The following is a 15280-nucleotide window of genomic DNA, read 5'->3' on the forward strand; positions in this document are numbered from 1 at the left end:
GCACTAGACTAGACTCAGGAGACCTGCTACTGTGCTACTGGCCTGCTGGGTGACCTTGGGCAAATCACGTCACCTCCCTGTGCCTCAGTTTCCCCATCTAAAATGGGAATAATGCTACAGACCTGCTTTGTAAAGTGCTTTGAGATTGACAGAGGAAAATCACCACATAATAACACCCAGTGCTCCTGTTACTGCTAACCGTAAATAATTACAAATAATGACAGAAGCGTCTCATTCTGACTGGTGCTGAGAGCCCTGCAGGCCTCTCAGTCGCAAGGGGAGCAAATCACACCAAGACCCCAGCCCACTTCACATTCTTTATTTGCATGGCAGACGTCTGAGTTCAAAGCCAGGGAGTAGCTCCGGCTGGAGTGAAGCAGCGTCGTTCACTGGGTCACGCCAGCCTTTCCGGACTCAGCGGTAGAACAGCAGCACTGCGGATTCAATCATCTCCTTGGATACGCTCCACTGCTGATGGGTTCCATAGCCATCCCAGGCAAAGGCAGGGAAATCGCCGCACTGAACCGGGTTCCCTTCTGGGAAGAACCCTCCTCCACCTATGCAGTGCTGAGGAGAGAACAAAGGAATTGCCAGATGGGAGCAGAGCAGGGGCCCATCTAGCCGCTCTCCTGTCTCCAGGCCAGTGCCAGCTGCTTCACAGGAAACCACAAGAAACCCTGCAATGGCCAGTTGGCGAATAATCTGTCCCCAGAGAAAGTTACCTCCTGACCACCCCACCCCCCGAGTCAGAGGCCAACTAAGGCCCTGAAGCATGAACATTTAAATCTCTTCCTAACTCTTGGGACCAGACTCTCCATTGCCCTGACTCTTGTGCAGTCGCTTAGCTTGGTGCAAAGGGCCCCCAGATGACAGCTCCTTTAGCGCTGGTGTGAACGTCTGCACAAGGGGCAGGGCCAGGAGGCTTTGGGCCATTGGGTTTTTATTTTTAGTATTTATTGTTTGCATTAAATCTCAGAGCCCCCAGCCATCCATGGCCCAGAACCCTGGTGCTAGGCGCTGTACATTAGTTATTAGGTGTATTACGATAGCACCTAGAAGCCCCAGCCATGGCCCAGGACCCCTGACACTAGGCGCTGTACAGACACAAGAGAGAGACAGTCCCTGCTCCAAAGACCTCACGATATAACCCTGACTATCATGTGTTCTCCTAGCCCGTCCTTGTTTGAATCCTGCTCAGTGGCTAAACACAGACTGATGGAGAGGACTGGATAGGCAGTTAGTGAAAGGCCAGGCATTATCCCCCTCCTTGAACTGCAATATCTGGACATATGGACTCAACTCACGACTCCAAGCTCCTGCTACTGCCAATTAGAAATTAGAAAGGCCCTTTCCCCCTAGAACTGAAATGGTCCCCCAGTGCACCAGAAAATACACTGATTCAGCACATCCACCCCCGTATCCCCAGCAGCTTCTGACAACAGGGCTCCTGTGAGCTGGTCCTCCCTTGATGGAACCCCAAAGGACAGAAATAACATCAGCAGCCCCTACACTCCCCTGGGGGGTGATTGCCTGCATGGGCACAGCTGAACCCTCCCTGTGGCAGTGCAGAGGTAAAAAAAGAGTCTTTGCGCAGGCAGTGAGCTCCAACAGTGACACTAGGTGGCTCCACAGCTCATCAGCAGAGCTGGACACACAACTTCTGCTGAAAAATGCAGTTTTGGGTCGACCAAAACTATTTCCGAAGTAAGGTTCAACGTGTGTGTGTGTGTGTGTGTGTGTGTGTGTGTGTGTGTGTGTGTGTGTGTGTGTGTGTGTGTGTGTGTGTGTGTGAGAGAGAGAGAGAGAGAGAGAGAGAGAGAGAGAGAGAGAATGAATATTTGGTTTGAATATTTAGCTATTTTATTATTTTTAAAAATGGGGAGAAATACACAAAAAAAGAAACAACAACAACAAAAATGAAAAATGCCAGGCTGCTTTGAGTCAAATACAATATTTTGTTTGACCCACCACAACTATTTGGGGTTTTCATCCATTTTGGGTTGACACAAAAAAATGGTGGTGGGGACTTCAGATTATTCGCTCCACTCCAGCCCGCCACTCATCCTGGACCCTGCTCCAACCCTAATCCCACTCTGGTCAGATACTCACATGCTCGGTGTTACAGCCGGTGACTTTCACCCCAGCACACAGAGCCATGGCCGCCTTGTCAGTATTAAATACGCGGAACTGGATGTAGCCGGGGACGAATTCAGCTGGTGACAGAAAAGGGGAGGTCAGAACCATTGTTTGCCATGGACAGGTGGAGAGAAGTGACAGAGCTCTGATCCCAGCCAAGCCCCTTCGTTAAGTTCCTGTGTGTGAACTGGGAATGATTAAGGATCTGGAACTCCTGACTAGGCCATGGCAGAGAAACTAAATGAATTATTTGCATCGGTCTTCACGGCTGAGAATATGCAGGAGATTCCCAAACCTGAACCATTCTTTTTAGGTGACAAATCTGAGGAACTGTCCCAGATTTAGCTGTCATTAGGGAGGTTTTGGAACAAATTGATAAATTAAACAGTAATAAGTCACTAGGACCAGATGGTATCACCCAAGAGTTCTGAAGGAATTCACGTGAAATTGCAGAACTACCAACTCTGGTATGTAACCTATCGTTTAAATGTACCAGATGACTGGAAGATAGCTAATGTGACACCAATTTTTTTTTAAGACTCCATAGGCAATCCTGGCAATTACAGGCTGGTAAACCTAATTTCAATACCAGGCAAATTGGTTAAAACTATAGTAAAGAATAGAATTATCAGATGCATAGATGAACACAATTTGTTGGGAAGAGTCAACATGGTTTTTGTAAAGGGAAATCATGCCTCGCTAATCTACTAGAATTCTTTGAAGGGGTTAACAAGCTTGTGGACAAGGTAGATCTAGTGGATATAGTGTACTTAGATTTTCAGAAAGCCTTTGACAAGTTCCCTCAACAAAGGCTCTTAGGCAAAGTAAGCAGTCGTGGGATAAGAAGGAAGGTACTCTCACTGATTAGTAATTGGTTAAAAGATAGGAAACAAAAGGTAGAAATAAATGGTCTGTTTTCAGACTGGTAAATAGTAAATAGAGGTAACTAGTGGCTCCCCCAGGGATCTGTACTGGGACCAGTGCTGTTCAACATATTCATAAATTATCTCAACAAAGGGGTAAACAGTGAGGTGGCAAAATTGCAGCTGATACAAAACTACTCAAGATACTTAAGTCCAAAGCAGACTGTGAAGAGTTACAAAGGGACCACACAAAATTGGATGACTGGGCAACAAAATGGCAGATGAAATTCAATGCTGATAAATCCAAAGTAATGCACATTGGAAAACATAATCTCAACTACACATATAAAATGATGGAGTCTATATTAGCTGTTACCACTCAAGAAAGAAATCTTGGCGTCATTGTGCATAGTTCTCTGAAAACATCTGCTCAGTCTGCAGCAGCCGTCCAAAAAAGCGAACAGAATGTTGGGACTCATTAGGAAGGGGATAGATAAGAAGACAGAAAATATATTGCCTCTATATAAATCCATGGTTCGCCCACATCTTGAATACTGCTGTGACGTTGTGCAGTCTATATGGTCTTATAAAAACATAATAAGAAGTGAATATAATGTAACTGGAATATGCTTCATGCAAAAGAATGATACCTCTTGTAAGGTATCATTACAAAGCTTATAATCTACTGAGTGTGCTCATCCTATTTGTAGAAATGTATCACTCTTGTATCTGAAACTAGAAATATGAAATATAACTCTGAGGGCCTATTGTAATTATGCAAAGTGTGGGCCATTAATAGTGGTTTGGAATCTTGATAACTCCCATTAACCAGGACCATTGTCTGCACATGGCTGTGTTTACCTGTGAGTCTTCCTGTATATGTGTGTGCTGGCAAGTGGGTAATGAAGTCTTGCAGTGACATGTGATCATGTCACCTGACCTGGAATCCATCTTTAACCTGGGTGCTTTTCCAGTGAGAGGGGGTGGAAATCCAGAGGGACAAAGGGTTCCCGCCTTATGCAAAAAATATATAAAGGGTTGGAAGAGAACAGAGGGGGAGAGGAGCCATCATGAAGAATCCCCTAGCTATCACCTGAGCTGGAACAAGAGGTGTTCCAGGGGAAAGAATTGTGCCCAGGCCTGGAAGGTGTCCAGTCTGAGAAAAAACTTACTGAAGCATCTCTGAAGGTGAGATTATCTGTGTTCAGTTTGATTAGACATAGAGTTGCGCATTTTATTTTATTTTGCTTGGTGACTTACTTTGTTCTGTCTGTTATTGCTTGGAACCACTTAAATCCTATTTTCTGTATTTAATAAAATCACTTTTTATTTAATAATTTACTCAGAGTATGTATTAATACCTGGGGGAGCAAACAACTGTGCATCTCTCTCTATCAGTGTTATAGAGGGCGAACAATTTATGAGTTTGCCCTGCATAAGCTTTATGCAGGGTAAAACGGATTTATCTGGGTTTAGACCCCATTGGGAGTTGGGCATCTGAGTGCTAAAGGCAAGCACACTTCTGTAAGCTGTTTTCAGGTAAACTTGCAGCTTTGGGGCAAGTGATTCAGACCCTGGGTCTGTGTTGGAGCAGACTGAAGTGTCTGGCCCAGCAAGACTGGGTGCTGGAGTCCTGAGCTGGCAGAGAAAACAGGAATAGAAGTAGTCTTGGTACATTAGGTGGCAGCTCCCAAGGGGGTTTCTGTGATCCAACCCGTCACAACTGCGTGCGGATGTGGTTGCCCTATCTCAAAACATTTATTCTGGAATTGGAAACGGTACAGAAAAGAGCAACAAAAATGATTAGGGGTTTGGAACAGCTTCCGTATGAGGGGAGATTAATAAGACTGGGACTTTTCAGCTTGGAAAAGAGACGGCTAAGGGGTGATATGATAGAGGTCTATAAAATCTTGACTGGTGTGGAGAAAGTGAATAAGGAAGTATTATTTATTCCTCATAACACAAGAGCTAGGGGTCACCAAATGGAATTAATAGGCAATAGGTTTAAAACAAAAGGAAGTATTTCTTCACACAACACAGAGTCAACCTGTGGAACTCTTTCTCGGAGAATGTGAAAGCCAAGATTATAACAGGGCTCAAAAAACAGCTAGATAAGTTCATGGAGGATAGATCCATCAATGGCTATTAGCCAGGATGGGTAGGGAAATATCATGGAGCAGGTCCTCAGGGAATCCATTTTGAAGCACTTGGAGGAGAGGAAGGTGATCAGGAACAGTCAACATGGATTCACCAAGGGCAAGTCATGCCTGACCAACCTGATTGCCTTCTATGAGGAGATAACTGGCTCTGTGGATATGGGGAAAGCAGTGGACGTGATGTATCTTGACTTTAGCAAAGCTTTTGATATGGTCTCCCATAGTATTCTTGCCAGCAAGCAGGGCCGGCTCCAGGCACCAGCTGAGCAAGCTGGTGCTTGGGGCGGCAGATTGTTCGAGGCAGCATTCTGCCCAATCCTAGGGTGGCACGGCCGCTTTTTTGTTGTTGTTGTTCTGCTCCGGCCGCCCTGTAGGGGGCGGCGGCATGGAGGACCGGAGCGCCCTGCAGGGCAGTCCTCTTCCTTCCTTCCCCGCCGACCGGAGCAGAGCCCTAGCGGCAGGAGGCGGCCCAGCGGGAGGGGTCGTGTGGCAGCGCCCCTGCTGTAGCCCTGGCCGCTCCCTTCTCTCTCTCTCCTGCCCACTCCCTCTTCCCCCCCCAGCCGGTCCCCCTGCACCCGCGCTCCGGCCGCGCCGCAGGTTTTTTTGGTTTTTTGCTCTGCCGTTCTGGCCGCCCCGGTTTTTTTTTGTTTTTTTTTTTGCTTGGGGCAGCCAAAAAGCCAAAGTCGGCCCTGCCAGCAAGTTAAAAAAGTATGGATTGGATGAATGGACTATAAGGTAGATAGAAAGCTGGCTAGATCGTTGGGCTTAATGGGTAGTGATCAACGGCTCAATGTCTAGTTAGCAGCCGGTATCAAGCGGAGTGCCCTAGAGGTAGGTCATGGGGTGGTTTTGTTCAACATTTTCATTAATGATGTGGATGATGGGATGGATTGCACCCTCAGCAAGTTTGCAGATGACACTAAGCTGGGGGGAGAGGTAGATGTGCTGGAGGGTAGGGATAGGGTCCAGAGTAACCTGGACAAATTGGAGGATTGGGCCAAAAGAAATTGGATCAGGTTCAACAAGGACAAGTGCAGAGTCCTGCACTTAAGATGGAAGAATCCCATGCACTGTTACAAACTGGGGACCGACTGGCTAAGCGGCAGTTCTGCAGAAAAGGACCTGGGGATTACAGTGAATGAGAAGCTGGATATGAGTCAGCAGTGTGCCCTTGTTGCCAAGAAGGCCAACGGCATATTGGGCTGCATTAGTAGGATCATTGCCAGCAGATCGTGGGACGTGATTATTCCCCTCTATTCGGCACTAGTGAGGCCATATCTGGAGTATTGCATCTAGTTTTGGGTCCCCCACTACAGAAAGGATGTGGACAAATTGGGGAGAGTCCAGCGGAGGGCAACGAAAATGATTAGGGGGCTGGGGCACATGACTTATGAGGAGAGACTGAGGGAACTGGGCTTATTTAGTCTGCAGAAGAGAAGAGTGAGGGGGGATTTGATAGCAGCCTTCAACTACCTGAAGGGAGGTTCCAAAGAGGATGGAGCTCGGCTGTTCTCAGTGGTGGCAGATGGCAGAACAAGGAGTAATGGTCTCAAGTTGCAGTGGGAGAGGTCTAGGTTGGATATTAGGAAACACTATTTCACTAGGAGGGTGGTGAAGCACTGGAATGGGTTACCTAGGGAGGTAGTGGACTCTCCATCCTTAGAGGTTTTTAAGGCCCGGCTTGACAAAACCCTGGCTGGGATGATTTAGTTGGGATTGGTCCTGCTTTGAGCAGGGGGTTGGACTGGATGACCTCCTGAGGTCTCTTCCAACCCTAATATTCTATGATTCTATGGGATGGTGTCCCCAGCCTCTGTTTGCCAGAAGCTGGGAATGGGCGACAGGGGATGGATCACTTGATCATTCCCTGTTCTGTTCATTCCCTCTGGAGCACCTGGCATTGGCCTCTGTCGGAAGACAGGATACTGGGTTCGATGGACCATTGGCCTGTCCAGTATGGCCATTGTTAGGTTCTTACGTTCTAATTCCATTCCCACACAGGAGCTGGGCAGTTGTCCCGTCACAGCTGGGCGAACCGTAGCTCTGTCACTGTTCTGCGTGTGTCTTTGGTGCACTGCACCTTTCAGTTCCCAGGAGCCCTGGGTAGTGCCACGATCTCAAAACACCCCTCTGGCATGAGCTGCCAGTGCAGCCGCTGCCTCATTCCCCAGCTGGAGATTTCCCCAGTCTGGGATGGGGAAGGGCTCCTTCGGTCACCCTGCTGACTCTCAGGGCTTGTCCTGGTCTGGCTCTCCCCAGGCTGGGTCCTTATCCCTGGTCTGTCTGTCGGGTGCAGGGGGGAGGGGAAGGGTCCTTCTCACAGGCATCTCCTCCACCCTTGCTGCCACCACCCTTCAGGGCCAGCTTTAGGGAATAAGCCCCCTCCTGCCTCTTCTCCTTGGCTCCTTTCCCAGAGATTGGAAACTCCAGACCACCTCTTTCCTCAGTCTCCACTTCCTGCTGTCCTCTCTTCTGGCCACACCCTCACCAGGTATCACAGACCACCCCATGCCAGAGCCCTTTTGTGTTCAGTTGCCATGTAGCATGTTAAAGTGGAGAACACACACCATGCGCTCTCCTGGGGATTGTCCATATCCTCTCTCTCATGTAATCGTTTGCCCTGTCTCTAAAACGAAGGTCGTTCAGACTGGAAGGACAGGGTTGGTCTGTACAGGTGGAGAGGCAGAACCCGCACGCTCACGGCAGACTTACTTCGGGCAGCTGGCGCGTAATAGCTGGCAGTTTGCTGGGCATCGCCATAGTCGTAGATGATGGGCACGGCGGGGCCATTGTTGGTCTTGCAGACGCCAGCGCCGTATTTCACTGGGTATTTCTGGGAGACAAACGCAGCGAGAATCCAGTGTTAGTTTCTGTCCCTGTGGCAGGGCAGCTGCAGCACAGACGAGGCAGCTTCAGTGACACATGCTCGCTGGGTGATTAGTTCAGTCAGTGCCGCCTCCCACACAGGCCAGCCCTGGGGCACAGTGACCCCAGCAGTGGGCAGGGAAATCTGGCATGTCAAGGTGCCCCTTGGGGTGGATTTATCACAGACTGTTTGGGGCAGGGACTGTTGTGTTCTGGATCCATGCAGCACCTAGCACCGTGGGGCCCTGGTCTGCGGGGGGTTCACTAGGACCTGCCACAATGCGGGCAGTAAATGATAATAGGTGAGGATCAGCATGTGTCCAGCATTGTTTCCCCCCCACCCCCAGCCCTGCGGAGATGCCCCTGCTAGGATGCCTGAACCCCAAAGCTGGGGCTCAAGGGTGGGTCGAGGGCTTGGCCTAGCACCAAAGAATTATGTCCAAAGGCCCCCCCATCTCCAGGGCATGAGGTGGGGTCAGTCTCCGTGGGCCGCTCAGCCTCTCTGCTGAGTCTGCCAGCACATCAGTGCCAAGGCAGTGGCTGGTTTGGGATGTGAATGCCAGCAATTGGTTGAGAGCTCTGTGTCCCATTATAGGCCCCTGGCCCCCCAGCAGAGCCACCCGGTCCCTCCTGCACACGCCCCTCCAAAGCCCCCAGCCCAGTGCCATCACCTGGTAGAGTCTGAGGAGGTTCCCCCCCTCTGAGGGCAGGAAGCCAGTCTCGGTGTGGTACCTCAGGATGGACCTGTTCTTCCATTCCTTCAGGGGCGTCTTGTTGGTTACGTGCCACACAGACAGGTCCTGGGCTTGAAGATCGTAATAACCAGGGTTCTGAAAAGTGAGGACCCAGTTGAAACCTCTCAGCCACATCCCTGGTACTTAACCGGCCCCCCCATCACCGGGGCATCCGGGCACCTCCCCAGCTGTGGTATATGCATCCTGACACTCGCCCCACAAAGCAGAGAAGCACAATTCCCCATTGTACAGGGGAGAACCGAGGCACAGAGACTAGGTGACTTGCCCTAGGTCACACAGGGGGCTTGTGGCAGGGCAGGAAATGGAACCCAGGACTTCCAAGCCCTTGGCTAGCACCTTGACCTCTGGACCATCCCCCCATTTAACCCCCATGCCCATGTCTCCCACCTGCCCATGTGCATTCACCCACATTCTAACGCACCCTCTCTCCCCAGCAGGTAGCTATTGGCCATGGAGAAGGGGACCCCACCTTGTAGTCATCGCTGGTGGAGCCCACTGCAGAGCCGAAGGTGTTGTAATTGGCCCAGTTGCCTTCTCCCTCTGGGTAGTTGACATTGTTTCCCTGCTGGCTGGACCAGCGATCGCCATTGGTGCACTTGCCGTAGGCATTGTTCTCGTGCACGCTGGCCACCAGGGTCCAGCCGCCCCCCTTGGTGGTCATATCACAGAAGGTCTGGTAGGTCTCGCCGTTCTCGGTGCGCAGGGTGTAAATCCCATCTGCAGGGGACGGGGCGGGAAGGGAGGAGCACCGAGCTGGTCAGCCAGGGCCGGGGAAAGGGGCAGGGCCCTCTCGGAGCCAGCCATTAAATGGAAAACGCCCAGGTGAGGAGCTTCTAGTGCGCTGCAGCAGGGGGCAAACCCGGAGTCACTGGAGCAGGACGTGCCCCTGCATCCCAGGACAGAGCGGCCTGATTCCCAGGGACACTAAAGCCCCCTAGGCAGCGGGAAGTGAGTGCAAATTACAGGGACTCCCAGAGGACGGGGCCTGAGCCTTTCCACACACAAGCTGTAGCACATTAATGATACCGGTGTAGTTACAGCGCTACAACTCCTTAGTGTGGACACAATTTATACTGGCTTAAAGGAGCTTTATACAGGGATAGCCATTCCCATGAGGAGGGAAATCGGCTATCCCTGTCTAAGGCACCTTTCTCCCAGTACAACTGTGTTCTGGGGGTGGATTGGTATCAATATATCAGGAAAACCCATCCCCCGACCCGTCACAGTGACACCGGCACAGATGCCGTGCGCAGACCAGGCCTAAGTGTAACCGAGAATCAGGCCCGGGGGCCATTTGTGCTCAGGAAAGGCCCCAGGGCTCATTCAGAGCCCCCTGCCCCTCCTGTTGTCTGTGTCCCTGCGCTGTGTCCCTCTTTTGGGCCTGAGCCTGCGGTGACTCGGTCTGGGGGCAGAACAATGGGTGGAACAGAGTCAGGCAAAGAATCTACCGCCCACTGAGGGGTAAAGTTAGGTGCCCTTCGCCTGGAGCCCTAGGAACTGGGAAAGGGTGGGGGTGCCTAAATTAACCTGGAGTCCTAGGCTCTAGGTAGAGGTGGGATGCCCTAGAGTGTGCAAGGGACAGAGAATGTTGTGCGGGTAACAGGAGGGCCCCCGGCACGTGTGCTTGGCACACAGCGCTCCCCCGGTTCGCACCAGTCAAAGGGCCCCTGCTCATTGTCAGTCCCAGCCCTGCTGGAATCAGCCCCTGGATGTATTCAGAATGAGCCAGCCCTGGTAATGCGATTGCCCCCAGTGGCCATGAATGGGCAGGTGTCCCTGCTGCCAGCCCAGAGATGCCCGGGTGCATCTGAACAGACTGGACCCAGCTCTGGCCTTTACATTGGTCTGGAGCAGGCACCCGACAGAAGCAAAGCAGCTTCTGACGATCAAGGGATGCCGCCTCCGCACTCACCTACAGCCCTGATCTGGGTGGCTTTAATTTGCTTGCAGCTGCGGGGTAGGCTCTGGTAGGTCTGGTTACTCTGGGGGCTCGGGCTGACGTACGTGTCCTCCCACTTTTCCAGCAGGTCGCGGATGGCGAGCTTCAGTGCAGCACCACCCCCGCTCCCATCTGCACAGCAGGGTGAGGTAGGGTTAGGAGTTTCCATCGGTTACCTTTTATGTGGCCAGGGGGGCAGAGCCCTCAGTGCAGAGATCCCAAGTCATGGGAAAGCCACTGGGAGAGTGACATTCCATACACTAACCACGACACACACAAAAGCACACACACACACAAAACTGAACATATACAGCCCCCCCATCATACACAACACCGAGACACACACAGCCACACAACCACCCACACAATCACACACAGCCACAAAGAAACACAAACTCAGACACACAAAAACATAGAATCATAGAATATCAGGGTTGGAAGGGACCTCAGGAGGTCATCTAGTCCAACCCCCTGCTCAAAGCAGGACCAATTCCCAACTAAATCATCCCAGCCAGGGCTTTGTCAAGCCGGGCCTTAAAAACCTCCAAGAAAGGAGACTCCACCACCTCCCTAGGTAACGCATTCCAGTGCGTCACCACCCTCCTAGCGAAATAGTGTTTCCTAATATCCAACCTGGACCTCCCCCACTGCAACTTGAGACCATTGCTCCTTGTTCTGTCATAGAAAACCTCCCCCTACAAACAATCGCACAAAGACACACACACACACACACACACACACACACACACACACCTGTCTATATATAAAGTAGAACTGATGCTTTTAATAAGAGGTACATCTAAAAACTATTTCACACCCCTGAATCAGTAGCGGAAGATCTTTATAAGTTTGAGAATTACAAATAGGGGCTTTAGTGGGAGCACCTAGGCACTACCATAATACACCTAATAGATAATGTACAGCACCTAGCACCACGGGATCCTGGTCCAGAACAGGGGCACCTAGGCACTACCGTAATACACCTAATAGATAGTGGACAGCGCCTAGCACCATGGGGTCCTGGTCCAGAACTGGGGCACCTAGGTGCTATCACAATAATTAATAATACCCCTAGGCACCCATCTTTGAAAACCTTGGCCCTGGAACACGGACAGAAGAAAATCATTGCAGCTAATTCAGGGTAAGTTCTGGTTGGCAGGAGGCTGCCTTAGGGTTTGGCAGAATTATTTCTAGGAAGAGGAGAATAAAAAGCCACTTACCGCAAGGGCGGCCCCTGGTCACGTGGATGAGGAGCAGCAGGAGAGCGAATTGTTTCATTGTTGACTTTGCAGCAGGAAAAACAGTAGATCAGCTGGTTAATAGCCAGGCTGGGGGGGGGGGGGCGGGGGTGAGGGCTCCTCCCCAAATCTTCCTGCTCCCAGGGCTGCGCTGACTCTCTGCATAACCTGCCCATGGCACTAACAACCCAGAGGAAAGTTCGAGACCCTGCAGCCCTTGAGTTCTATGGTGGTTTTTCTGAGTGGGGATGGCCTTGCAGTGACATCCTTAGAGCAGTTTCCTTCTTGAGGGCTCAGTGATGGGCTTATGGGGTGGGAAGCTCAATGGAGCCGGGCTGGGAGGGGAGCACCGGGGACCATGGTGCCTGCACACCGGGAGGAAACCAAGTAGCATCACGTGCACAGAACAAGCCCTCCCCTGCACTCCTTCTGCTAACTGAGCCTCGCATCACCCCTGTAGGGTGGACAGGTCTCATTATACCCATTTTGCAGGTGGGGAAACTGAGGCAGAGAGGGCGTAACCTAAAGCCCATTGAAGTCAGTGGAATGTCTCACACTGGCCCAGTCGGTGCTGGGATCAGGTCCAGAGAAAGGAAGCGAGGGGATCGGTACCCAAGTCCCATCTCAGCCCTTTTCCTAGGAGTTTCTCTCCTTGCTTTGCAGCAGAACTGATGCCAGCACATTTCACTCATGCTGTGGAACCTGCCTGCACACGGCACGGCCACAGCTTCACGAGCCCAGCCAAAGGGCCCTGCAGCACAGCTACCCAGTGCAAGAGGCAGGCAGAGGGGGCTTGTTAAGGCTCAGATTCAGTACAGCTGGGTTCAGTTCTCCCCGTCACTGACTCCAGTGGTGAGAATCGTCCCTACTTCACCAGGGTGCTCTGAGGATTAGTGCACTGAGGTTCGTGTGTTCTGTGGTGCTGGGGAGCCAGACGGACCCATGCTGATGCTGTGTAATAATAATGCCTAGTGCTGTCATGAGTAGATCTCAAAGCACTTTACAGAGCAGCTCAGTAGCGTTATCCTCATTTTACAGATGTAGAGAAACCAACAATGTCTTGGGCTTTTTAAAGTGTCTCTTTGCCAAGTTAACATATTACAACTTCCACATTAAGTCACAATGTAACACACCGAAGAGAGGGTGAGGACTCACCTGGTCCGTGGTTCCAGTGTCTGAGGTTTTCAGCTGCAGATTTCAGTATCAGAAACTTCTTCACACAGAGAGACAGAGCAATTCCTCTGATGCACCAACCTCTCTGCCTTAAATAAGGCACCAATAGCGAAAGTGACCTTTTAAAAGCAAACACAACCAACAAACACCAGCATTATCCGTACACATGGGGGCTGGGGAGAAGGTGTCAAGTGAACACCTAGACCAGGTAAATCTAGTTCATCTTTCATCTTCATGCCCCAATGCTACGCCTGCCAGTCCAGCCAGAGAACTCCATGTTTACATACGAGCACTTGGCAGGCCTGGCTTATCAACTGATCACTGATTCCTTGCATGCTGCCGCTGAATGTTGGTTCAGGCGGTGGAGATGAATTGTCCCAATGAAGCCACAAAGGATGTCGGAGCTCTGTAGATCTTTCACTGCTAAGAAGCAGATTAAAGCAGGAACTTTGTTATTTAGGTTTCATTGAAACAGCCCCTCTTGCCCTTGGAATTTAGAAGTGACTCCGACCACTAAAAACAATCAAGGGATCAGAACAATTCATTTAATTTCTTTCTGTCTTTCAAGTACGGTTCGCTCTTGCACAGCATTTTTTAATCCACAGATCTCCGTGCGCTTTCCAAAAGGGATCAGCATTGTTATCTCAATTTACAGAGAAAAACTGACACACTGAGAAGGGAAGAAACTTTCCTGAGGTCTCCAGATGAGCTTGGAATAACCCAGCTCTCCTGGTTCCTACTCCCCATTGGATCGCACAGCCTCCGCTTTGCAGCACAATACCCTTTCTGCTCTAGTCCTCCAGCTACTCACCAACACCCTTAGTCTCGCGTTTCTCAATGTGTGGGGTGCGTCAGTGCCCCACTATGACAGAATATACCCTTGTGATCACACCCTACATGCTATCGTAACCATTTTGTACATGGCATGTGTCAAAGTTAGAATCAGGACTCACAATTTTGTCAAGACCACTCTGTTTATTAGCACAGTTTATTGGCTAGTAAGCAGTACCTGATGAGGACCCTTCCACCGGGGTTCCAAGGCGTGTTTTCAATGATGGTGCCGTACGTAGACCCAGTCACCTGGCTCGAGGTCGTGGCAAGCGTCAGAGGTGGGTTCTGTTGGCCAGGCGGCTCGAACCTGTGAATGGAAGTGACTTACAGCTTGCATTAATCCCTTGCAATATTGAAGGAGCGTACTGTGAGTCAAGTTCAAGTCTGGGACTGGAGTAATGGTAGCCAAAGCTCGCATGGGCCGTCCCATAACAATTTCAAAGGGACTCAATTTATGCCTTTGGGATGGAGTGGATCGCATTTCCATAAGGGCCAGTGGTAGAGCCGCTGGCCAGCTTAACCCTGTAGAGTCACAAAGTTTAGCAAGCTTATTCTTATGTACACCATTTCGTCTTTCCACAGCACCTGCACTTTGTGGGTGGTAGGGACAGTGCAGCAGGTGTGTGATATGTAATATACGATCCAGGTGTTGAACAATTTGTCCGGTAAAATGTGTACCCCGGTCACTGGACAGAGTGGCAGGAATTCCCTTGGCAGGCATAATATGATTTAACAAACACTTAGCAACAGACAGTGAATCAGCCTTGCGACAAAGAAAGGCTTCAATCCAACCAGAAAATAAACATACCGTAACCAAAATAAATTCATATTGTTGACACTTAGGCATTTGTACAAAATCAAGTTGCCAATGCAAGAATGGTGTTTGGGGCAGGCCCCGGAACCCCTGAGCCAATTTTACAGGTTTACCAATATTATGGCTTTGGCAAGTGGTACAGGCAGCACAGTGGCGGGCTGCAAAGGAGCTGAAATGCGGGGCCCACCATCCTGCCTTAGTTACAGCAGAGACCATCCCCTCCTTTCCGACATGCGAAACACCGTGTAGCAGGTCGGCCAGCGACGGGTAGAGTGAAAAGGGGGCCACAAAGGCACCAGTAGGCGAACACCAAAGGGAATCAGGATATAGAGAGCAACCCTGGGCAATCCAGGAGTCCTTTTCGACTTCTGGGGCAGAGTCTTGGAGCAGGGTGAGGTTAGTGAGGGACGGCGGTGGTATAGAAACAGAAAGGGAACCTAGAAATGCATCTGGAGATGGTTCTATGGTAACAGCATGTTTAGCAGAGGTGTTAGCAAATGCGTTACCCTT

At 50.6% G+C, this 15280-nt stretch overlaps 2 protein-coding genes across 2 annotated transcripts in view; both read right to left on the reverse strand.

The window, feature by feature from the left end:
* The window catches only part of LOC101948039 (junctional adhesion molecule A-like), a 333339-nt gene that overhangs the window by 225211 nt on the left and 92848 nt on the right, over nucleotides 1-15280 (reverse strand). The gene's annotated exons all lie outside the window — the stretch shown is intronic.
* Nucleotides 304-13245, reverse strand: LOC101945003 (intelectin-like protein). The gene is made up of 8 exons (XM_065573638.1): nucleotides 13108-13245; nucleotides 11935-11998; nucleotides 10688-10846; nucleotides 9245-9492; nucleotides 8692-8850; nucleotides 7868-7988; nucleotides 2110-2213; nucleotides 304-567 (listed from the first exon to the last, which is right to left on the reverse strand). Exons 2-8 carry the CDS (start codon nucleotides 11990-11992, stop codon nucleotides 415-417), a joined length of 1002 nt encoding a protein of 333 aa, XP_065429710.1. The 5' UTR covers nucleotides 11993-11998; nucleotides 13108-13245; the 3' UTR covers nucleotides 304-414.

The sequence above is a fragment of the Chrysemys picta genome, chromosome 20 (genome assembly GCF_011386835.1).
Source record: "Chrysemys picta bellii isolate R12L10 chromosome 20, ASM1138683v2, whole genome shotgun sequence".
In the NCBI taxonomy this organism is placed as follows: Eukaryota; Metazoa; Chordata; order Testudines; family Emydidae; genus Chrysemys; species Chrysemys picta.